The sequence below is a fragment of the Phoca vitulina genome, unplaced genomic scaffold, assembly GCF_004348235.1.
Source record: "Phoca vitulina isolate PV1807 unplaced genomic scaffold, GSC_HSeal_1.0 scaffold28, whole genome shotgun sequence".
NCBI classification, from domain to species: domain Eukaryota; kingdom Metazoa; phylum Chordata; class Mammalia; order Carnivora; family Phocidae; genus Phoca; species Phoca vitulina.
This window is the reverse complement of record NW_022589731.1, coordinates 1,436,248-1,460,616: the sequence shown is the minus strand read 5'-3', so window position 1 is coordinate 1,460,616 and position 24,369 is coordinate 1,436,248. Positions and strand designations below refer to the sequence as shown.

The following is a 24,369-nucleotide window of genomic DNA, read 5'->3' as shown; positions in this document are numbered from 1 at the left end:
ACAAGTGGCAAAACTGTATCCACAGTTCCATGCTCCATCTGCCATACCCCTGCAGCCCTCTCTCAGGAGATACTGCACCAAGGAATGGGCCTTTACCTTAAAACTACAACTGCAAGGACTAACCAAGAGTCAGACAAAATTAACCTTGTCCCCAAGTACAGTGTTCTATTCTACTTACTCAGAAACCTGATGGAAAACAGATGAGTATATAGAAAATAATCATATTTTGGGGGGCAAACAGGAATGGGAAACAAGAAAGGACCATTCCTACCCCAAGGGCAGCCCTTCTGTAAACAGGTCTGATCCTTAACAGAGCTACCTCAGGGTTACTCTCATTTGGGGGTGGCTCAGTTGGTTAAGCAACTGCCTTCAACTTAGGTCATGATCCCGGGGTCCCAGGATCAAGTCCCGCATCAGGCTCCCAGCTCAGCAGGGAATCTGCTTCTCCCTCTGACCCTCTCCTCTCTCATGCTCTCTCACTCTCTCTCAAATAAATAAAAATAAAATCTTAAAAAAAAATCTGCACTTAGAAAAAGATGTTATCCAAGGACCCAGAGCAACCCTTGATGCTCTTCCTTGAACTTATTTCCTTGAATTCCTAACTTCACTCCACACGTCAGTTGCAGGACCACTGTGGCTCCAGGGTATAAGCTCTGCCTCCGTGTTTCTGCTCCCTGCTTACTAAAGTCTCAGCTTTCAGCCAGGATGTCCCTGCTGGCCAGGGTCCACTAGCCAAAGAGCCAACCTTCTGTCACAAGAAAAGGAATCTCAAGGGACCCTGGGCCATGACCAGACCCAGGTAGCCTTAGTCAGTCAAACTGCCAATGAGGTCTTGTGGGATCCCAAATGTGAGGTATATCAATGAATTGATTTCAGAATCTTACTTAGGCAAACCCTTCCAAATCTTAGAAAGAACCAGTCTCTCAGCTGCTCCTTCTTATATTTTTCTGCAACTAGCCAGCATTTCTAATTTCACAAAGTGCTCTTTATTAGTCATTACACGTTGGCCCATCTCTAAAGTCCTGCCTGGTTAACAAGCTTGCAGCAAGAAGAAAAAAGAAAAAAGAAAGTTGCCCAAATCAGTCTTAGTCCTTTGCATGTGCTTTAATATCTTCTACACACAACTCTATCCTTCATGGCCAGTTGGGTGACAGAAAAACTCTATCCTTCATGGCCAGTTGGGTGCCCAAGTCTGTGTAGGGATTTCTCCATACACTCAAATGAGACCTGAACAAATAGCATCGTAGAACCTGGCCCGCTTTTCTCATGACACAATCCAATACAGTTCATTGCAATACATACTTAAATATAGACGTGCAATGAGAATGGGTCATTAAGTTATCAAGAGCTGCTTTTCATTCAGAAGCTCTCTTCAAAAACTGCCCTCAACCAAAGAACAGTTTGCCGACGGAAGAGAACTGTCCTGCTGGCCACATCTCCTCCTGGCTATCAGACATGGCCCTCCCATAGAAGGGGGCTGGTCCCCAGGCCCTCCATGCTGTCAGTCTTTTCACACACTCCCACTGACACAGGGAACTAGCCTCAGCCCTAGACAGTCTAGTTTCTGCCATCTCTGGAGGAACTTAAGAGGTTATCCTGGAGAAGATTCAGTCCTAAAGGGAGAGGTAACCAGCAAAGACATCCACTCTACCAATCTCCCTCTTTGGGTCTACCTGCCCCTTTGGCCACATTCCAAGCTGCTTCCTGAACAGTCTTTCAGAACTCAGTGAAGGGGATCATCTAATACAGTGCCTACATGAATGCAGTTCTGGACAGATTCAACCAATTCCTCAATTTGGTCCAGAAAAACCATGAAGACAGGCTCTTTGTCAGAGTCCCTCGAACACCTGTCTTGCCCAGAGGATGTAGAAAGAGACAGGTTGCAAAGAGGAATGGGAAACAAGAAAGGACCATTCCTACCCCAAGGGCAGCCCTTCTGTAAACAGGTCTGATCCTTAACAGAGCTACTTGAGGGTTATTCTCAGCTTCCCTGAGAGACTGTTGCCTAAATCCTGAAGCTTGTGGCCAGGAAGCTCCTCTTAACATCTCGCTGCACTTCTTTGCTCCGTGTCCAAGTCCCAGATCTTCATTATTTACGGCGGTCCCCTTCAATCCTGAGCCAAACCATGGATCTCCCTGACCCTGCCTCTGTTCTAGCCAATGTCCTAAAGCAAAGCAGCTGCACAGCCAGAGGAAGCTCTGCTTGGCCAAAGAGAACTGTGCCGAGTAAGCACAAAGTTTATCAAGAAAAGTTGCTCCGTGAAACTTCAAACGCAAAAGCACAGCACCGAAATGACTGACGTATGAGCTCATGGGGAAGGTATCAAAAGGAGACCTCCTCCTCCTCTCGTCACGGGCACAACTCTCAAAACTTGCTCCCCTCCTAACCTACGGGAGAGCGGGGGTCCTCAAATCCCCCCGTACCCTGTGCAGTCTCGAGCCCTCTGAGTTCTGCCAGCCGCACTCCTCCAAAGCCCTCTCATACGCTCCCCAAGCCCCGCCTCGCCTCCCCCATCCCACTTCAGCCGCCCCCCGCCCCCGGCTTCCCCTCGCCCACTAATGACCCCCTACAGGCGCCCCCTCCTTTCACCACGTTTACAGTTCCCTCTCTCCTATCGCAACCCCCCCGCTCCTACACACACCCCCAATTCACTCTATTCTCCTAATCCCAGTTAACCCTTCATCCTCCCCCCTCGTTAACCCTTCGCTACCCACAGGCTCCGTTAACCCCTTTGTCCCCATTCCCAACTTCAGCCTTAACTCCTTCCCTCGCAGCAGGACGCCCTCCTTCCAAGTGCTTTAACCATTCTTCTCCACCTCCTCCTCCCCCGCAAATGACTTCGCCCCCGGGGTTCTAACGCTTCCCAGCCCGCCCCTGTCCGTCTCCCCGCGGCCCAGAGCATACCAGTACTTGACGATAGCGGTAACCTGGAGCGGGTTCGGCTGGTCAGGGTAAAGGCGACGGCACTCTCCGTAGATGGCGTGCAGTCCTGGGGGAAAGAGCGAGGCGAAGGCCGGGGGCGCACTAGGGCCAGGGGCCGGGGGCGCGGTGGGGCCGGGGGCGCCGCTAGGCCGCAGCTCCGCCATCCGGGCGCGAAGGGAGCTGGGGGGACCGGGGAGGGTGGACGAGGGGAGAGCACTGACGCGCCAGCAGGCGGACTCCGTGGGTGCGACTCCCCGAGGCTATGGGGGCTGCAGCGAGGTCTAGGCTCCGCGCCTGCGCACGGTGCACCGTCTGCCCAGGCCGTCGCCGCCGCAGAGACGGCCAGAGGGTGCCTCGGGGGCCGCGGGGCGCTCAAGGGGGCGGGGCGTCGGCGCGCCCTATCCCGGTATCCATTGGGTAATGTCTGTGCCAGTCACAGGTGGGGAAGGCGTGTCTTGACAATAGGTCCTGCCTCCCTCTCCTGGTGTTGGGGGTGTCCCAAGACTCTTGGCCTCCCCCTAGTGTTAGGAGGAACCCAGGTTCAAATAGAGACGTTGAGACATCCTAAGGTGCTAGGGTCCCACGAAAGCAGTGGGAAGTTCGACAAAGGGCTTGTCATCTGCTGACACGCTGCTAACAAGAATTTAAGCATAAATCTGACAATAATGGGTTGATTCATTCATCCATTAGTGTGATTTTAGTTTCAATAGATTATAAATCTGAATGTTTCCTACCGTCATTGAATGTCCATTTACGATATTTACTGACACTAACGCCGCCAAATTCAGGGGTCGTATGTTGAAATACTTATTTTGGAGTCCTGTTAAAAAGTAGGAAGAGTTAAGTAAACTAGGACTAATTAAAAAGACTTGGTAATTTTTTTTTTTTTAAGATTTTATTTATTTTAGAGAGAGAGAAAGAGAGGGCGCGCGCGTACGAGTGGGGGGGAGGGGCAGAGGGAGAGGGAGAAGCAGACTCCCTGCGGCTGGATCCCAGGACCCCGAGATCGTGACCTCATGACCGGAGCCCAAGGCAGACGCTTAACCTACTGAGCCACCCAGGCACCCCAAGACTTGGTAATTTTTTAATAAATGCTTTTAGTTATGACAATCTCTTCTTTGTTCTGTTTTATGCAGATGTATGCAGATTGCCTTGAGGAACCCCAATATTCATTATCTACTATGGACCGCTCTTTCCCATTACATTTCACTCTCTGTAACTGGGAGAATTTCTTTTTTTTAATTTTAAGTAATCTCTACACCCAATGTGCGGCTCGAATTTACAACCCCCAGATCAAGAGTCGTATGTTCTACCGATTGAGCCAGCCAGGCGCCCCTGGGAGAATTTTTAATTCTTAAGGCACCTGGTTGAGAATTATTTTCCTGTGTACAATAAGGAATTCCAAGAAAAAGGAATAAAAGGAAGTCCTGATTACCAATGCTATTGACTAAAGGGTCCCAGCAACTTGAAGGGGGTAGAGGTTGCATAATCTGGAGAAAAATGCTCTGGGCTCATTTGAAAGTAGTGACACATAACTTCTCTTCACCTCCATTTTCTGATTCATCGGTGTCAATTCTAACTCTCCATGAAAATTAGAGATACTAAAGCAGTTCCTGAAGCTATTAAATGAACGATGTTTTTTTAATGACCAAAAGATCACCTGTACCCGTAGTTCCAAATGTCAGTCTTCAGACCAATGTTAGCCTTTGCAAAGTTTACACTCACCCAGGAAAAAATGCGAAAAGAACCAAAATGTGCTGATTTTTCTCAAAAAGCAATAAAACTGAAATTGTTTTCTTTTGTTCTGGGAGTATGTCCTCTTTCCCCATGTGTGTGTGGTGGAGGGTAGTATTAAATTTTCCTTTATTAGAGTTTGATGCTGATAAATGTTTATTAATGTCTTACTGACCCAAATAAAAGCATAGCAACCTTATACTGACCCAAATAAAAGCATAGCAACCTTATACTATCCAGGGGAAGTAGTGGCACGACTGATCTGGAAAATCTAAACATCGACGAAATACTGGCCAATCCAAACCTAACTACAGGCAAGTACTCAAGAAGACTACATACTTCAGCATGCACTGCGAATCCCTTCAAAGGAACTACAGATCCAGGCATGCAATACACCTATCAATCAGCGTCCCCGTCTATTCATCTACGGAGACTACAAAGCCCAGGGTACTATGCGTGGAAATGTGACGCCCTATTCTTAAATTAGGCGGGGCTCCGGAGCTGCCTGGCGCGTTATACTCAGGTGCAAGGCATGCTGGGGGTTGTAGTTCTTTGGAGGCGAGGTCGGGCCGCTCCCTGGATGCCCTGTACCGGCGGCTAGACTGCGCATGCGTGTCAGTGGCGTTAGCAGCGGACCCGGCTGGCAGTTCCTTCCTCGGAAGGAGAGATTCTTCTGCCATGGAGTCCTACGATGTGATCGCCAACCAGCCTGTCGTGATCGACAACGTGAGTTGCGTCTTTCCTATCTCTAAACGGATTTATTCTCTTTTCCCCAAAGGGATCGCTTCCCGGGTTTCGGCCTGGGCCACCGGCTCTTTGTCACTGGCCCAGCCTGTCAGGCGGGTTCAGCAACCGCCGCCTCTGTCCTCCCCTCACCCGTAGTCCGCAGGCAGGGCGGCTGGCCAGCAACCATGGGATGGAGAACTTTGGGATGAATAAAGGGAAGGGCTGTAGTCCGAGCCGGGTCCTTGGGCCCTTGGCTTGAGGGGCCTTAACCGCTCTGTGAGCGCCCGGCGTCCGCCCCTCCCCAGTTTCCAATAACTCTATTGGCTCTTCTGGCTGTCCATCTTGACCGATGACCCCGCCTCTGGGCCTTGCCGGATGAGGGCAGCTCTCCGCAGTGATTGGCTTGCGCCCCTGCCGTTCTTCCGGGCCGCCATAGTGTTTCCTCTCTCTAAGGGGCGGGCGTGTGCGCAAGAGCTGTGGGGATTGGCTTCGGGAACTCAACAGTGGAGCGGCCTGACGTGCTAGGGCCCGCCCTCGTGTGGAGAAGGGCTAAGTTTCCTTCGGTCCCCAGCCCGGCAGGCGGCTTGGAGGTGTATATGGGTGGGGCTCGGGAATCTGGTGCCGAAATGGCCATAGGATTTCAGTTATTTCTGTGATTATAGATTACAACGTTAATAAAAACAGAGTGACCTAGCAAGCAGGGAGGTACCATCCTCTTCAGAACGGCTAGCAGCTGGGGAAAAAAATTACTAAACATATTTGCCAGGCGCTCAATGGCTGCAGGGGGGGTTTCACGTACATTCGAATTGAGTCCTCACAAAAATTGGGTGGATAGTTAAGGCAGGAAGTTTGATCCCCGTTTTACAAATTAAAAAAAACAAAACAAAACACGAAGAGGTAAAGTGAGCCCAAGGTCACACGGTAGAGGTGACCTAAAACCAGTTCTTTATCCGCTATTCCTCTTGCTAGTAGTAGTCCACGCAAATGCATCAATAGTGACAAACGAAAAGAATCTAAATAACTGCTCTTATTTGGGGCGGAGGGTGACTGTTGTAAAACAGCTGCATTTCTGTCTTCCACTGAAAGGGCTCGTCCGGCCGAGATTGGTTGTACCCTCTGGGTCCCTCTATTGAGGGAAAACTGTCAGTTCTATCCGTCCTACGCTGTCGGATTCATTGTTGATCCAGCCCTTGGGACCTTAGGCATGTTACAAGTTACAAGGTGCCTTCGTTTGCATCATCTCGTTTAAGCGTCAGCTCTGGTAGGTGGATAGGAATTACTGTCCCCTGTTTATGCAGGAAAGTGAACCTTAGAGAGGTTAAATAGCAGTTAGTATGCAAGCCACCTGTCTTAGAAGTTGAGGAGCCAAGACTCAAATTGAGGTTGGGTTCCAAGTTTCTCATTTTTTCCGAGGAAAGGTGCTTGTTTGTTGTTAGCTTTCCTTCTCTTCAGAGGTATAGCTTCTGCCTTGAAAAGCAGGAGGGGGAGCTCAATGAGACACCTCATTTTGGGGAGGAATTTTTTTTTTTTTTTTTTTTTTTTGGTCTCCCTCACTGGACCATTAAATGCTTGGGGGGAAAGATAGCATTCTTTCATTTTTTTATTACTCTCCCCTTCCCACCTTCCTCCACACACATAGCACCTACAGCCTGGCACCACTGTGTGCTCAGTAATTGTTTTTTCATTGTACCGATGGGCGGGTGGATGAGTGACCAAATATCGCAGTAACAAAGATGTCCTTAAATAAGGAAAGGACTGAAGTGGGGAGAGACCCCTAGTTAGTTACTGCAGAGGGCTGAATAGATCTTGTTCTTGATTCGATTTTCAGAGAACACTGTTTCTGTCTTCAGCCAGTTTGTATGTACTTCATCTGCGTTTTTCTTAATTTTAAAGAGAAAAAAATAGAAATTAACAATTTCCTGTTTTCATCAGCAATGCAGAAGCAGCAATCTGTCCATCCATTAGATCCTTTGATCTAATGGAATTTGGGGGCAGGAGTTCCATCTCCAGCCATTTTCTTTAATATCACTTAAGCTAATGCTTTTTAGTTTCTCCTTTCTCTTTCTCCATAGTGTATTTGAAATGCATCAAAGCAGAGGTGCATTTTCAGTTTTAAGATTTAAAGAATTGATTCGTTTATTTTCTCTGGGAAAACATTTTATTTTATTTTATTTATTTATTTGAGAGAGAGAGAAAGTGTGAGCGAGAGAGAGAGCGAGAGAGAGCAGGAGCAAGGGGGAGGGACTGAGGGAGAGGGAGAAGCAGACTCCCGGCTGAACAGGGAGCCCAATGCGGGGCTCGATCCCAGGACCCTGAGATCATGACCTGAGCTGAAGGCAGACACTTAACTGACTGAGCCACCCAGGCGCCCATGGGAAAAAGTTTTTTTTATTATGCCAGTAATTCTGCCAAAAGGTGAAATAGAAATTCTCTCATTAGGATTTACTGAGCATCTGCCACACATTTAGATCTGGGACCTCAAGTAGTTCTTGCTGTTTGACATTTAGAGATTTTGTTTTGTTTCAAAGTGAAAGATGGATAGGAAAAATCATTTGAAATATTTGAGCCCACTTTACAAGAATAATGTGTATCTAGCAGATTTTTTTTTTAATTTTTTTTTTTAAAGATTTTATTTATTTATTTATTAGAGAGCGAGTGAGAGAGAAACAGCATGAGAGAGGAGAGGGTCAGAGGGAGAAGCAGGCTCCCCGCTGAGCCGGAAGCCCTATGTGGGACTCGATCCCAGGACCCTGGGATCATGACCTGAGCCGAAGGCAGTCGCTTAACCAACTGAGCCACCCAGGCGCCCATCTAGCAGATTTAACTGCTCCATAGCTTAACACATTGCTACAACTTTATTTCTGGGTAAAGGAGAGTGTAATTAAAAGAAAGGAGAGGGGCGTCCAGGTGGCTCAGTCAGGTAAGCATATGACTCTTGATTTTGGCTCAGGGCGTGATCACAGGGTCATGAGATCGAGCCCCCAGTTGGGCTCCTTGCTCAGGGGGGGAGTCTGCTTGAGGGTTGTCTCCCTCTCTGTCTGCCCCTCCCCTGCTCACATGCACATGCTCTCTCTCTCTCTCAAATAAATAAATAAATAATCTTAAAAAAAAAAAAAAAGAGGGGCGCCTGGGTGGCTCAGTCGTTAAGCGTCTGCCTTTGGCTCAGGTCATGATCCCAGGGTCCTGAGATCGAGCCCCACATCAGGCTCCCTGCTCAGCCGGAAGCCTGCTTCTCCCTCTCCCACTCCCCCTGCTTGTGTTCCCTCTCTCGCTGTGTCTCTCTCTGTCAAATAAATAAATAAAATCAAGAAAGGAAGGAAGAAAGAAAGAAACGAAAAGAAAAGAAGAACAAAGAAAGCAGGGAAAAGAGGGAAGAGCCTCATTATCAGTTCACAGCCTTTCCCAGTCTTAAAATAATTGTTGACTACTCCTTTCTTCCTATTCTGGCACCAAACCAATTCATGAGAATTTAATGAGGAAAGTGGAAGGGGAGGTGCACGTGCACGCACTCTAATGACAATAATAAAGTGATAGGTATTCTTAAAAACTGAACACAAGTCATTCTTCCTAAAGGTATGTCATAGATAGTAATACAAGAGGAGGGCAGCTCCCAGGCCACATTTTGAGGACTATAACACTGATTAGAATACTGTGTTTATTCTGAAGCTCAAATCTTTGCTGAGATCTCAAAGGTTAAGTTCTGTCCTAAAATGGATCAATGTTCTGGTCAGTCTTAAAACTGTCTTCGTGGGCACCTGGGTGGCTCAGTCGTTAAGCGTCTGCCTTCGGCTCAGGTCATGATCCCGGGGTCCCGGGATCGAGTCCCACATTGGGCTCCCTGCTCGGCGGGAAGCCTGCTTCTCCCTCTCCCACTCCCCCTGCTTGTGTTCCTGCTCTCGCTATCTCTCTCTCTGTCAAATAAATAAAATCTTTAAAAAATAAAAAAAATAAAAAAATAAAATAAAACTGTCTTCGTGACTATTTGGGCCTAAATGCAGGAATAGTATCAGATCTTTTCAAGTTCATCAGTAAACTAGGTAAGTTTCACTGTTTGGGGGGATCTTATACTGCTTTAGCCCACCTTTTTTAAAAAACGAGATATTTAAACATACAGGAAATTTCAGAGAAGTATATAACAAGCACTCACATAGCACGTGTCTACCACCCACATTTACTAAATGTTGACATTTGCCATATTTGCTTCAGGATTTTTTTTAATTTAATTTAATTTATTTTATTTGACAGAGCACAAGCCGGAGGGAGCTGCAGAAAGAGGGATAGGGAGAAGCAGGCTCCCAGTTGAGCAGGTAGCCTGATGCGGGGCTCGATCCCAGGACCCTGGGACCATGACCTGAGCCAAAGGCAGACGCTTAACCAACTGAGCCACCCAGGCACACCTGCTTAAGGATTTTTTTTAGGAAATAAACATTACAGATATAATTGAAGCCTCTTTGTGTACCCCTCCACAATCCTGTCCTTTCTATCCCAGAAGTAACCTCAGAAGCAAACTATCATCATAAGTTGATGTGCTCCTTTCCATCCATGATTTTGCAGACATAGATCTTTTATAGTGTGTGTGTGTGTGTGTGTGTGTGTGTGTGTGTAGTATTTCTGTTTTGAATTTTTACTTAAGTGCTATCATCTTATTTGCCAGCTCTTCTTCTTTTTCTTTTTTAAGATTTATTTATTTGAGAGAGAGTGAGCACGAACAGGTGGAGGGGCAGAAGGAGAGGAAGAGGGAAACGCAAGCAGACTAACTGTGCTGAGCCCAAAGCCCAACACGGGGCTTGATCCCATGACCCTGAGATCATAACCTGAGCCAAAACCAAGAGTCAGACGCTTAACCGACTGCCCCACCCAGGCACCCCAACTTTTTCTTTTTATTATAGAAAATGTCAAACATAAACAAAAGGAGAGGAGTAGTGTAACAAACATCCACATATTCATCACCTAGCTGTAACAGTTACCAGCTCCTGGTTAATCTTTTTGAACTGCATTCCCACCTACTTCCCTCTCTTATACCGTGGGGTTTTTCTTAACTTTTTAAAAATTTATTTTTTTTTAAAGATTTATTTGAGAGAGAGCACACGAGCAGGGGGAAGGGCAGAGGGAGAGGGAGAGAGAGAATCTCAAGCAGACTCCACCCTGAGTGCGGAGTCCAACATGGGGCTCAATCTCACGACCCTGAGATCCTGACCTGAGCCTAAATCAAGAGTGGGATACTTAGCCAACTGGCCCACCCAGGCGCCCCTTTATTTTTTTAAGTAAGCACTATGCCCAATGTGGGGTTTGAACTCACAATCCTGAGATCAAGAGTTGCATGCTCTGAGCCAGCCAGTTACCCTTCCCCATGCTCTTCTAAAAATATAATCAGGGCACCTGGGTGGCTCAGTTGGTTAAGTGTCTGCCTTCAGCTCAGGTCATGAACCCAGGGTCCTGGGATGGAGCCCCATGTCTGGCTCCCTGCTCAGGGTGTCTGCTTCTCCCTCTCTCTCTACCCCTTCCCCCAGCTAGTGCTCTCTCTCTGGCACACATGCTCTCTCTCTCAAATAAATAAAATCTTCAAAAAAACCATAATCAATATACTATTATCAAACCTAAAAAAATTAATAATTCCTTAATATCATCAAATATTCAATGTTCAAATTTCACAAATGGTCTCAATTTTATTATTATTATTATTATTATTTTAAAGATTTTACTTATTTATTTGACAGAGAGAGACAGCAAGAGAGGAAACACAAGCAGGGGGAGTGGGAGAGGGAGAAGCAGGCCTCCCGCTGAGCAGGGCCCGATGTGGGGCTTGATCCCAGGACCCTGAGATCATGACCCGAGCCGAAGGCAGTCGCTTAACCGACTGAGCCACCTAGGCGCCCCTTATTATTATTTTTTTTACAATTTGTCATCAGCTCTTGAGATCTGCTGATTCACTTAAGGTTTATTTTTAAAGATTTTATTTATTTATTAATTTTGAGAGAGAGAGCACGTGTGAGTGTTAGCGGGGGAGGGGCAGAGGGAGAGAGAGAATCTCAAGCAGACTCCATGCTAAGTTCGGAGCCCGAAGTGGGGCTCAATCTCAAGGCCCTGAAATCAGGACCTGGTCGAAATCAAGAGTTGGATGCTCAACTGACTGAGCCGCCCAGGCACCCCTGATTCACTTAAGTTTAAGAGACATTAGAATTAGCGGAGGAAATGAAGTCAGTATATTTATTTAACCCTGTCACTTGTGATATGATATTCAACCTGTTGGTTGTCCAACTTCAGCAAGAATCCATCCCTAGCTTACTGGAAAGAATGAAAGGAGGTGATTTACAGAGATAGCTCACTGTTCAATTATGTGTATTTTGAGAGCCAAGGATGTGCTTCACACCAAGCTGGGTGCTCTGAGGGTAAGAAAGAAACCAGGTACCATGTGGAAGGAGAAACATCATGAATTAGTCGCTGGGAATGCCTTGAATAGGAGTCTCAAACTCAGTGCTTGCAGAGGCCAAGCAGGAACATAAAAAGGGGGAGGAAGAGGGTAGCCTTAAAGAAGAAGACATGAGGACTCTGGAAGGTGCATTGAGTGTGCCTGACCAAAGGACCAGCTGCTTTTCATTTCCAACCAGTTGCCCCCATGCAGGAATGCACACCCAGTGTTGCCAGATTTTCTGTTGTTTCAAGAGAAACCAGAAAATTGATAAATTGTATATGCAGTCTAACTTTTAACTGTTGGAAGTTAATGTAAAAGTAGTTTGTCGTCTGCAGAGATGGATGATAGATTCGTGGTTGCCTAGGACTACTTGGCGGGAGAGGGCAGGTAGGATAGAGAGTGCTGATGGGTACAGTTTCTGGGACGATGAGGAAGTTCTAACATTTCATTGTGGTGAGGATTATACAACTCTGTGACTATACTAAGAACCATTGAGTTATATACCTTAACTGGATAAATTATATGGTAGTGAATTTTATTTCCATAAAGTTTTTTTTTAAGATTTTATTTATTTATTTGACAGAGACACAGTGAGAGAGGGAACACAAGCAGGGGGAGAGGGAGAAGCAGACTTCCTGCCGAGCAGGGAGCCCTATGCGGGGCTCAATCCCAGGACCCTGGGATCATGACCAGAGCTGAAGGCAGACGCTTAACGGCTGAGCCACCCAGGTGCCCCTCCATAAAGTTTTTTAAAAAGTATTTTGTGGGGCGCCTGGGTGGCTCAGTTGGTTAAGCGACTGCCTTCGGCTCAGGTCATGATCCTGGAGTCCCGGGATCGAGTCCCACATCGGGGTCCCTGCTCAGCAGGGAGTCTGCTTCTCCCTCTGACCCTCCTCCCTCTCATGCTCTCTGTCTCTCATTGTCTCTCTCGCAAATAAATAAAATCTTAAAAAAAAAAAATTTAAAAAAAAAAGTATTTTGTGGGCCAAACAAAATATGTCTTGGTGCCAAAATGGGCCACCAGTGTCCTGGAATCTGAGGCTCAACCTCTCAGCATCTTTTCCCACTTGTCAAATGGGAGACAGCTAGCCTCCTTCCCACCGTGTCAAGGATAAGCAGGGGTACTTAGGCTGAAGGTTGCCCAGGCCACGGGCCCATAGTCAGCAGGTACTGGGAGAGCCTTGCTGAGGGATTCACTTTTTGCCTGCTTCAGAAAGAGAATGGTCATTGGTGGCTGGCAGCAGACTTGAGGCCTCAGATCTCAAATATTTATTATGAAACTACTTTTTCAAGAAGCCTCTCTACAAGGCACTTATTTATTTGGCATTGCCAGGGTGAATAACAGAGTGGAAGCTCATTTGCCAGGTACATAGTTCCTAGGTACAAATACTATTAAAGAAATGGACAGGGCCCCTTTATATGGGGTGGTTTTAGCAGAATAGAAGCAGCTCAGCTGCCTCCCCCATCCCGCTCGCTCTTCACCCAGTTGCTGGCCTGGCAGGTGAGCTCGTGGGACTGCAGAGACAGCTGGGTCTGGTTCCACCGTGCACATCATTCCCGATGCCACCTTCACCTTTCCTGCACACCTCTGCCTGCGGCTTCTGGCATTCCAGCCGCCTGTTCAGGCTCCATACTTTAGGCTTCATCGACCAATCATTTGAGCTTGGTTTTAATTTTAGGCAGCCAGCATCTATCTGAGTACCTTCAAATGCCAGATACTGCTGATACATAAAGTCTCTGAGCTTGAGAAACCTGGGCTGAAAACGGACAAAAATGGAAACCATAAATTCAAATAGATAGCAGAAGGAAATGCAGACTACCTAGTGGTACAGGTAATGGGGATTTTGTGAAATAGTAGGAAGAGGATAATTAATTCCAACAGGGGATTATCGTTCAGGAGGAAGGCAGTGACATTAGAACTGGGTCTTTAGGGCATCTGGGTGGCTCAGTCAGTTAAGCGTCTGCCTTTGGCTTGGGTCATGATCCCAGGGTCCTGGGATTGAGTCCCGCATCGGCCTGCCTGCTCAGCCGGGAGTCTGCTTCTCCCTCTGCCCTTCCCCCCTGCTTGTGATCTCTCTCTTTCTCTCTCTCTCTCAAATAAATAAATTAAAAATCTTAAAAAAAAGAAGAAGAAGAATGTAGCAGGAGGGGAAGAATGAAGGGGCGGAAATCGGAGGGGGAGAAGAACCATGAGAGACGATGGACTCTGAAAAACAAACTGAGGGTTCTAGAGGGGAGGGGGTTGGGAGGATGGGTTAGCCTGGTGATGGGTATTGAGGAGGGCACGTTCTGCATGGAGCACTGGGTGTTATGCACAAACAATGAATCACGGAACACTATATCTAAAACTAATGATGTAATGTATGGGGATTAACATAACAATAAAAAAATTAAAAAAAAAAAAAGAAGAAGAAGAAGAAGAACTGGGTCTTTATACTCTCTTGCTGGGAAGGACAGAGAGGAAGAAATGAACCTAACATCTTAATTTGCCTTGTTACTGGGAGTCTAGTCTGATTTTGCTAGTAAACTCAAAATTAAATATCTAGGAAAATCATCTCTTCAAAATATCTAGAATCTGAAATGCAGGTCTCATCTTTACTTTTCTTGTTTTCAACCTCTGCCAGCAGGTCCAATTAGTCTGTTGGCATCACCACACCCAGATGAAGGCAGTGAGCAATTACTGGAAGCTTGAGCCAACAAGTTCCCGGAGTTCTCCTGTGCAGTGCTGTTCTCACTCCTTGAGCCTCTGTCCCACAGCCCTGGGGCTGCAGCCATACTCCTCCCTCCTTCCCAGGCTCTCAGCTCAGTTTACATCTGCACCTTTTCCAGGCTTCTTGCTCCTCTGCCCAGGCCAATGAGTTTGCACATTGTCTCCTGTTTTCTCTCTTTTCTGTTGGCAGAGGTTCCTGCTATCTTAGAGAACGGGCATTCCCTATCCTTTAGCTATTTCCTCCTCCTTCTGTCTTGCCAGAGTCAGGCACCAGGATGGCCTATCTAACCACTGCTCCCCCCCCCCCCCCCCCCACTTCTCCTATAGAAGAGCAGGAATAAGAGACAGAGAGGAAACCAGGGATGTTGCAGGAAAGCCTTTGGTGCAAAGATAACCTTGGCTATTTAGCATCTCCTGATGTGTTTACTGCTTGCTGTGTGGGTTCTGGAAATATCACTCTCCGCCCCAAGAGAAGTGATCAATAGGCAGCAGGAAAAGGCTTGCCCCTGTTATATGTGCAGCTGCAAACCGTGTTGGGGTGGAAGGGTGAGCGTATCGAGTGTGGTGGTAGAAGAGTTAAGAAGGAAGAGAACAGGGACGCCTGGGTGGCTCAGTTGTTTAAGCGTCTGCCTTTGGCTCAGGTCATGGTCCCAGGGTCCTGGGATCGAGTCCTACATCGGGCTCCCTGCTCAGCGGGGAGCCTGCTTCTCCCTCTGCCTGCCTCTGTCTCTCTCTCTCTGATAAATAAATAAAATCTTAAAAAAAAAAGGAAGAAGAAGGAAGAGAACAGGCTCTATCTGCAGGCAGTATCAAGCCTCGACATCTGTCCTGCACAGAGTTGGCATCTGTGTCTCGAGACACCGTTTACTTTGGTTGGGCCCTAGGTGGCACCAGAGATGTTGACAGAGAAGTCAGATTCTCTTCTGGCACCCCACCCAACTTACCAAGGATTGGAGCAGCCGGATTGTAATGTTGGGTCTTTTCTCAGGTGATGCTTTAGAACTTCCCTGCTCTTTACCATCAGAATCCCAGTGAGTAAAAAAAAAAGCATAGTAAAAAAATAAAACAACCACAACCCCACCCCCACCAGAGCATAGAGGTTTGCCCCTGCAGTATGAACCAGATAACGTATGTTCCATCAGTCAGCTTCAAGTATGGTGGTGTTCACGCTGGTGTCTGTCCTAGAGACCATGGAGGGCAGGGAGAGTTCAGGCCTGAGCTGTGAAAGTAGGTTAACAGTGTCCCATGTGGTTTAACAGAAAGAATCACGTTCTTCCCACCTTGATTATGTTCCTGAACTTGGCTGCTTTGGTGCTTCTAGGTACTTTTCTCCCCTTAGGTTTTCTCTTTTTCTTCCCTTTATTAGTATTATTTTTGATCCTAGAAGTAAAGCATGGTCAGTGTAGAAAAGTCAAAGAATACCAAAAATCAAGTAATACTTTGAGTGTACAGTGAAAGTTCTCACCATCCCCAGTCCCACTTCCCTCCTGGCAGAATGCGTTTCCTCTGTAGACGCTCATACAAATGGACATGTTGTACACAGATATAAGGTCTCTTTTAAATAAAAGTGAAACCATATTATACATACTGTATGATATATATCTCTTGTTTTTGTCGTACTTCTGACTTCTCTTTCTCTCTCCTCTCTCCTCAGGGATCCGGTGTGATTAAAGCTGGTTTTGCTGGTGATCAGATTCCCAAATACTGCTTTCCAAACTAGTAAGTAATTCTGTAGCTTAGTCAGAAGCTTGGGAGGCTTGTCAGCTTTGTTATGGGGTCAGCCCTCCACCTTTTACAGAGAAGGATCTCTGATTTGGGTCAGAAATATGAAATATACAAATAACTTAAAATAATACATGTTCATTGTAGAAATTGTGGGCAATGCAGAAAGGTAGAAGAAAATCAAAATCAACTATAACCTCACTCCTCAGAGATAATCACAGTAGAACTGAGTCTATTTCTTCCCTCTAAGCATGCACGTCGGTACATCGTCCTTTGTTCTGTCATGAAATGAAAAGTGATGGTCCTCCCTCTCTCTTTCGTAGTGTGGGCAGACCCAAACACGTTCGTGTCATGGCCGGAGCCCTTGAAGGTGACATCTTCATTGGCCCCAAAGCCGAGGTAATTCCCAGTCCTACTGAAGAAGCCTCAAGCCAGCAGAGGACTTTCATCATTCCCCACATGGGCAGTGTCCCAGCAGTGGGACAGCCATGAGTAAAAGAAGCAGTTTCCTCTTAAAATATCCCCTTTGGCCCCCTCATCCTAGGTTTAGTTGGTTCAGTTCTCCCAGGGGCAGCATCTGGTTTTAGAGAGGAAATATCTGGAACCCCACTTTGAGAAACAGAGACCTGTCTGGAAAACAGGGCTCTTGCTTTCCTTCTGTATTCTGTCACTACCTTGCCAATGATCAAATTGGCTAGCTTCATTATTTTTTTGGCAAAAGGGATTCAGGGGGAGATCCTGGCTGGGATACCCTGGGGATGAATTAATTAGCACCACTTGGAGGAGCCCTGGGGCAGCTTCCAGAAGCGGACCAACAGAATCACTGTTGCCAACCTTGGCTGCAAGCATTGAGGCCCAGAGGTGGGAGCCCAGGAGATTTGTGTCCTGGGATCAGGCTATGAGGAGGGTGCTTCCCGTCACTTGCTGTAAGGGCACTGAGGGCCCATGGAAATGCAGAAGCCTCCGCTCTGCCGGCTGATCGGGCAGTGAGAACAGTTTGCAGCATACAGTTTAGAGATGTGGCAAACAGGGGCCTACCTTTAGCCCTGGGTGAGGACGGTGCGGTGGGCATTCCTAGTCCTAGAGGAGCGGGGCCCCCTGAGCTGCCTGGCTGAGAGGCTAGCTGCCGCTGTAAGTCCTGCTCTCTGCCCCCAGGAACACCGAGGGCTGCTCTCCATCCGCTACCCCATGGAGCACGGCATTGTCAAGGACTGGAACGACATGGAGCGCATCTGGCAGTATGTCTATTCCAAGGACCAGCTGCAGACTTTCTCAGAGGAGGTGAGGGTCCCGTGAGCAGGGTGTGCAGAGCTGTGCAGAGTCACCGCCCCAGAGATGAGGAGGAGCAGAATGATCACTGCTGGGAGTATTTGAATCTTACTGGGGTGCCAGGCCACGTGCTCTTCAGCCAGGTCTGCCCTTAATCTGCATACTAGTCCTAGGATAAACAGGGAGTATTATCTCCATTTTACAAACAAGGGAACAGAAAGAAGTTCAGGGAAACCAAGTAGCATTTCCAAGATCACCTAGGGAATAAAGTGGGAGAGCTGGGACTCAAACCCATGTCTTTCAGACTTCAGAGCTTATACTCTAACTTTTAAGGAAGTAACTCTCAAAGCACAAAAACAAGGGAAGGTGAATACTAGACATATCAGAATTTCCAGGGGAGGGATATGTTCTGTTTTTCAAAAATACCTTCAATATTTAAATTTAATTTTGAAAAAAAATTTTAAACGATTATTTTTAACATAAGAATTCCAAATTTAGAGTTTAGCAAAATCTGGACAATTAGAGATATAGAGTAAATACAGGGGCCTATGTAAGAATCTTGGAGGACAAGGTGGAAGGGGGCAGAGGCAAGGACAGAATGAGACTTGTAAAGGGGCCATAAATTTGGAAGGTTGACAAACTGGCTTGTGCAGGGGTAGATGGCAGGCCCACCTTGCCTTTTTTTGGAGGGAGGTTCACAAAGGTCCCCTCAGCGCTCTAGCCCAGCACACAGGGGCTTCTGTGCTGATGAGGGGTATAGATCTCGCCTTGTCCTGATGACCCTCTGGGCATCTTTCATCAGCATCCTGTGCTCCTGACGGAGGCGCCTTTAAACCCACGGAAAAACCGTGAACGAGCAGCTGAAGTTTTCTTCGAGACCTTCAATGTACCAGCCCTTTTCATCTCCATGCAAGCTGTGCTCAGCCTGTGAGTAGCTGCCTGGCCCCTTGAGGGCAGAATGGAGGTGCCTGTCCTGTGGGTGGGAAAAGGGAGTATTGAGACCACATCCCATTCTCACTTCTCTTGTTCTTTGTCTTGGCGGCTGGGCACCCAGGGCTCTCCACTCTGCCTGCTGGGAAGGCCACACACTGCTACAGTTCTTCCTAAAGGCCCCTGTAACACGTTCAGATGCGTATCCAGTGCCTGCTTGTGCAGACATTATGCTAGGCTGGTGATAGAGTTGTGATGGAAACACCACAACGTGGTCCCTGTTCTCACACCCCTATCATCCCTGTCGTGCTCCCAGCCTGCCTCATCCCAGGGTTAGGTCTAGGGCCGAGATTGTACACTGGTGACCTGCAGGCAGAATGTGTTTGACCCCATTAAAAAATTGTGAGCCAGCATTTTAACTAGATTTCCAGGGCGCCTGGCTGGCTCAGTTGGTGGAACATGTGACCTTTGATCTCAGGATTATACGTTCAAGCCCCACATGAGGCATGGAGCCTACTTAAAAAAAAAAAAAATTGGGACATTTTCTATCAAAATCCAAACTTCTGGCTTTTCTGAAAAAACTGGGATGACCTGGCAGTGCTGGGCATGCATTCCTATAGATGAGACAAAAATCAGCTGTAGCCGAAGTCGCCGCTGCCATTTCCGGTAGAGTTTGCAAGCCTCACTCTGCTACAGCCCGTTCTACTCCCTGTTGTCCTCCCAGCACAATCTTCATCACACATCATGGGTTTTTCCCCATCGTATCACAGAAATACGTCTATACCCTTGTCTTTACCAAAAGCTAGAGAAAAACAACAACAACAACCGAGGATCTAGGAGGCCATGTGGGGAAAAAGCGAGTTTTTTGTGCAAGTGGAAATATTATTTTCCTTTACTCATTTACCTTTCCTGCCTGGCCCCTGTAGGCATTTGAGTTTTTTCCTCTTGTCCAGAAAGTAAAAACTGCCCCATAGGCTGGGTTCCTGAAGCAGTCAAAGGCAGGCCATCCCCGGAGACTGGAAGGCCTGCTCTTCTGGAGTGGGGGAGGGGCTCAGGGAGGCTCAGCTCTCTTCCAAGTGTTTCAGGCTTGCTTATGCTTGGGCTTCCTCAGTACTGCGTAGTCTGAAGTTCCTAGAGAAAGGCAGGCCTCAGCTTTAGTCTAGCTGACTTTGAACTCTAAAAAAAGTGAGTTTCTTCCCCGAGTGAGGAGGCGGGCGTTAGTGACAGGTTTGCTCCCTGTGCTTCAGTTATGCCACAGGCAGGACCACAGGCGTGGTGCTGGATTCTGGGGATGGTGTCACGCATGCCGTGCCCATTTATGAGGGCTTTGCCATGCCCCACTCAATCATGCGCATCGACATCGCTGGCCGAGATGTCTCTCGCTTCCTTCGCCTCTACCTGCGGAAGGAGGGCTATGATTTCCACTCATCATCCGAATTTGAGATTGTCAAGGCCATAAAAGAAGTGAGTGCTGCCCCATGCGCCCAGGGATGGGATAGGGAATGGGAACGGGGCAGCCAGGACCTCTGTGACCTGGAGTGAAGAGAGGCGAAGCTCCAGTCCTGGGGGGGCGGTCCTCTGGTCAGGCTCTTTTCTCCCCAGCCAGACCTCCTGGCTGCCATGTGATCCCAGCTGGGCCCCCTCACACTGATAGTCACTGTCCCCAAGTGCTGCCATCTTGTGGGGGAAAGGGAGCTGCTGCTATTTCTTAAGCTGGGTGAAGGTTATACCGGTGTTCATTGTGTTTTTATAACTTACATACAAATTACATATGTTTTTTTACATCCTTGAAGAAGTCAGAATACAGTTTTCTTTTAAGTAAACTAGATCCCTCTGCCACCCATGCCTCTAGGGCAACTTGAGTTGGGTAGATGGGACCCAGAACCATCAGTAGTAGAAAGAAAAAAGAAGCCTAAGTCTGGACTAAAATTAGATTGTGGTCTCAGACCCAGCTCCAGAGAGCCAGTTTCCACGCCTGCCCACAAGGATGATGGAAGAGGTAGGAACTCGAATCCTAAGTGCCACCCAGTGGAGGCCAACAGAGGCCACCCTGCTATGCTCCAAGGCAGGAGCTCTGTGGCCCTTTAGGGCAGTCACTGTGGATGGGCAGATGTCTGCAGCAGCACTGGGACTTTGACCAGGTAGGCCTAGGTTTCCCGCATGCCTGACTCCTGCTCGGTTCTGCAGAGAGCCTGCTACCTGTCCATAAACCCACAGAAGGATGAGACTCTAGAGACAGAGAAGGCTCAGTACTACCTGCCTGACGGCAGCACCATTGAGGTAGGTCTGGATCTCCCTTCAGTCCCCCCAGAAGCTCTGGGCCCCAACAGAACTCCGCAGAGGGAGGCTGGAGTCACATGCATCAGCCCTTTCACACCCTCTCCCTGGAGCCCTGGAGCTCTCGAATAGCATTGTCTCCTGCAGAGCGAGGCATCAGGGACTTTGCTTCTCCTGTGTGGAGGAGAGGAGGCACCAGAGGTCAGGATGGGGTTTGGAAGAGGGTGGTTAGTGCTGTTTGTAATCACTTGGGCACAGTATAGGGTGAGCTGCCTCTTCCTGGACCTGCATTAATAGGAAGAAATTTCCATGAATGAATAAACCCATGTATTAATGCCAAAGGTCTCTTGGCTGGAAAGTGCCAGAGCTAGGAATAAACATAAGAGCTTCCTCTCTGTAATTTCCCGAGAGCTCTCTTTGTCCCTTTTTGTTTCCTGATTATTCCCAAGAGCCTTGTCTTTGTGTTTTGAGGCCCTTGACATACCAGGTCTTCCCTGAGCCTGGCCTTCCTAGCCACCTGGTCACTAACAGATGGGCAGAGGGGTCTCTTCCATTCTCACTCCCAAAAGGACCTCAGCCCTGGGCCCAGCCTCTGAGTTTGCCCTCCACCCTGCAGATTGGTCCTTCCCGATTCCGGGCACCAGAGCTGCTGTTCAGGCCAGACCTGATCGGAGAGGAGAGTGAGGGCATCCACGAGGTGCTGGTGTTTGCCATCCAGAAGTCAGACATGGACCTGCGGCGCACGCTTTTCTCGAACATTGTCCTCTCAGGAGGCTCCACCCTGTTCAAAGGTTGGTCTTTGCTCTCAGGGCCCATTGCCAAGGAAGTGTCCATATCTGGCTGGGCCCAGATGCCCAGAGAATTGACTTGAGATTCTCCTTTCCTGCCCATTCAGGCTTCGGTGACAGGCTACTGAGTGAAGTGAAGAAACTGGCTCCAAAAGACGTGAAGATCAGGGTAGGAGCGTGGTGGGGGCAGGGCTGGGGCTGCGTGGAACCGGGCCTCCCCTCCGAGGCTAGACAGCTCCAGCTTCCACACTGACCTTGAGGTCTGTCAGAGGGGAGAACCCATTTTCCTTCTCCCTCCCAACAAAAGGGGGCAGTTCTGATATCCTGATGGGGCAGGCTGCTAGGCTGAGGGCCCCACGTGAGGTCTTTCAGAGAATCCGTCACGTTGGCAGATTGACTCCTGGTACTCCCTTGTGACACAGCCCACCATCTTAGTGCTTGCTGAGGGGAGCTAAATGAAGGAGTGTGATCTTGCCACAGAGTCTTCTTCCAGTCGGCCCCCAAGAGCTGAATCTTGTACCGACAGCTCCAGCTTCCCTGACAGCTGTAGATACTTAGGGCTGCTGGAAATCTCCTCCAGATGAGTGTCAGGCTGGCCACAGTACCCCCCAGAGAGGCCACGGGGTCCAGCAGGGACACTGTGTGAAATGCATCCACTGCCTTGGGCATTAGAATTGGCCGTAAAGATGAGCGTTGGCCGGGAAAGGGACAAGGAGGATGAAAGTCTCAGAGTCCTCTTTCCACCAACCCTTTCAGATATCCGCACCTCAGGAGAGGCTGTATTCCACATGGATTGGGTGAGTAGTTCTCCTGGGAATAAGAGCGGAACAGGAAGTAAGGGCATTGTTACCCCTCACCACCCCATCCCTTTAAAGCAAAGCCTTGTCTGCTTTGGCCCCACGGGGACACGAATACCTACTTTCTCCCTCTCACAACGTTCCTTGGGATTCTCTCCACTCCAGGGGCTCCATCCTCGCCTCCCTGGACACCTTTAAGAAGATGTGGGTCTCCAAGAAGGAATATGAGGAAGACGGTGCCCGATCTATCCACAGGAAAACCTTCTAATGTTGGGACATCATCTTCACCTCTCTCTGAAGTTAACTCCACTTTAAAACTCGCTTTCTTGAGTCGGAGTGTTTGCGAGGAACTGCCTGTGTGTGTGTGTGTGTGTGGGTACGAATGTGTGTGCATATGCGAGAGCCGTGTGGCCCAGGGATCCCAGGGCCCAGAAAGGACGATGAACTACCCATGATGGCAACGGCGTGAGGCCTGGGGTTGACCACTAACTGGCCCCTGACAGGGAAGAGTGCTGGCAGAGGGCTCCACTCCTTCGTCAGCTGGGCCTTTGTCTGGCTGTGTGGGACTATGTTTACTACCATAGGGAGACAGAGAGGGTAAATCCCGGGAGACCTTGCTGCTGCCCACCCTAGGCTGGGCTAGCCCCACCCCGTCCCACCCCCAGGGTGCCCTGAGGCCCACTGCCTCCCTTGCTCGTCCTTCTGCTCTTGATGCCAGTTGATCATGGACTGAGGACTGGGGCCGAAGTTGAGTTCTGTCTGGTTTTGTTGCAATTTGGGTTTGGGTGGGAAAGCACTCCAGGAGCTAATACTGAGACTTTGGGGTCAGGAGATGGCAGGGAGCCCTCAACCTCACCTGGGGACCAGGACCACACTGGGCATTTGAAGAGGCAGGAGTAGTGCTATACTTCTGATTGGTGGCAGAGTGAATGCTCCAACCCCTAGCCCCTGTCCAGGGGGTCTCGGGAGAGTTTCAGGAGCCTGTTGGCCCCAGGCCCTGTTACTTGCTTTTCATCCATCCTTGGGCAATGCCATCTTCAAACAGTTTTATTTATTGACGTGTTTGTTCAGTATGGGACTGGAGAGGGAGCCCATAGCCTCCTGCCCGCCGGTCACCCTGTTCACACTAATGTTTACAGCACCTCAGTTTAGCATAGCGTCCAGGGCCCCGCCACTCCCTGCTAATGGTGAACTAACAGTATCCACAGGCCTCAGGCCTATTTAGGATCAGAGGCTACATTCAAAGTCACTACCACCAGCCTCTTTCTTTCTTCCTCTTCCATTTGCTCACTGCCCTGGAATCAACAGGCTGGTTGCCAGTTGGAATTTTTGGAAACAGGAGGTAGAATCACTCTTTGGCAGAGGCCTCCAGCAAAGGAGGGGTATAGGGGATCCAGCCCCCTTAGGACTGGAGAAAGCCACCATTAACCAGGTTGCCTTTTCCCACTCTAGCTGTCCCAGGGGCGCTAGGTTGTAGAGGTGACAAGGCCCCAACTGGGCTGATTTGTGCCATTCTTAACTTTGGACTTATCTGGTAAAGGAGGGAGGAGGCCAGATCAGAGTGCCAGGAGCTGACAGGCTCATCTCCCCTGATCCCGAGGGGCCAGGTGCCTACCCTGGACTGGGCTGGCCTCGCAGTGTCCAAAGGCTCTTTAGCCCAGATGGTGCAAAGCTGGGGCTAGTGGATCTTCACCGGCACCCTCACCTGTGACACCAAGACCCGCCCCAATCCCAGATTCCAGGCAGCATTCTCCCCCATGCCGTCCAACGACCAAAGGCCCTGCCAGGTATGGGCCACAGCAGCAGGTGTGTGTGAAAGCGATGTGGCGACCCACGGACTGCAGTGTGCTTAACCAGCTCACCTCCCTTCTCCTAGCCCAAGCCTGTCCCTTGCACAAACCACGTTGCCTGGTGGGGCCCAGTGTACTTAAATAAAGTCGTTCCAATAGATGCATCAGCTGGGCCTCTTTCTCTGGTGCTGCGTGGGAAGAGAGTTGCTGCGGGCCCTGAATCTGAGGCGGTGATTGGGCCTTGTCTGTCCTCTAGAGGGCACTCTTGTACCAGCCAGACTTAGCCAGCCC

The 24,369-nt window shown here is 48.7% G+C and overlaps 2 protein-coding genes across 4 annotated transcripts in view; one reads left to right on the top strand and one right to left on the bottom strand.

Moving 5' to 3' along the window:
- SUFU (SUFU negative regulator of hedgehog signaling) overlaps positions 1-3,260 on the bottom strand; it is a 112,539-nt gene extending 109,279 nt beyond the window's left edge. For all 3 annotated transcript variants that reach the window (XM_032423097.1, XM_032423098.1, XM_032423096.1), the window contains exon 1: positions 2,906-3,260. In XM_032423097.1, the coding sequence (XP_032278988.1) occupies positions 2,906-3,087 (182 nt within the window). In that variant the 5' untranslated portion in view covers positions 3,088-3,260. The remainder of the gene's footprint in view (positions 1-2,905) is intronic.
- A 1,921-nt stretch (positions 3,261-5,181) lies between these two features.
- On the top strand, positions 5,182-24,238 carry ACTR1A (actin related protein 1A). Its single transcript, XM_032423212.1, has 11 exons — positions 5,182-5,383; positions 16,160-16,224; positions 16,551-16,626; positions 17,383-17,508; positions 18,299-18,423; positions 19,674-19,890; positions 20,614-20,706; positions 21,320-21,494; positions 21,599-21,660; positions 22,248-22,288; positions 22,454-24,238. The coding sequence occupies exons 1-11, from the start codon at positions 5,336-5,338 to the stop codon at positions 22,554-22,556; spliced, it is 1,131 nt and encodes a 376-aa protein (XP_032279103.1). The 5' UTR covers positions 5,182-5,335; the 3' UTR covers positions 22,557-24,238.
- Positions 24,239-24,369: the final 131 nt, after the last annotated feature.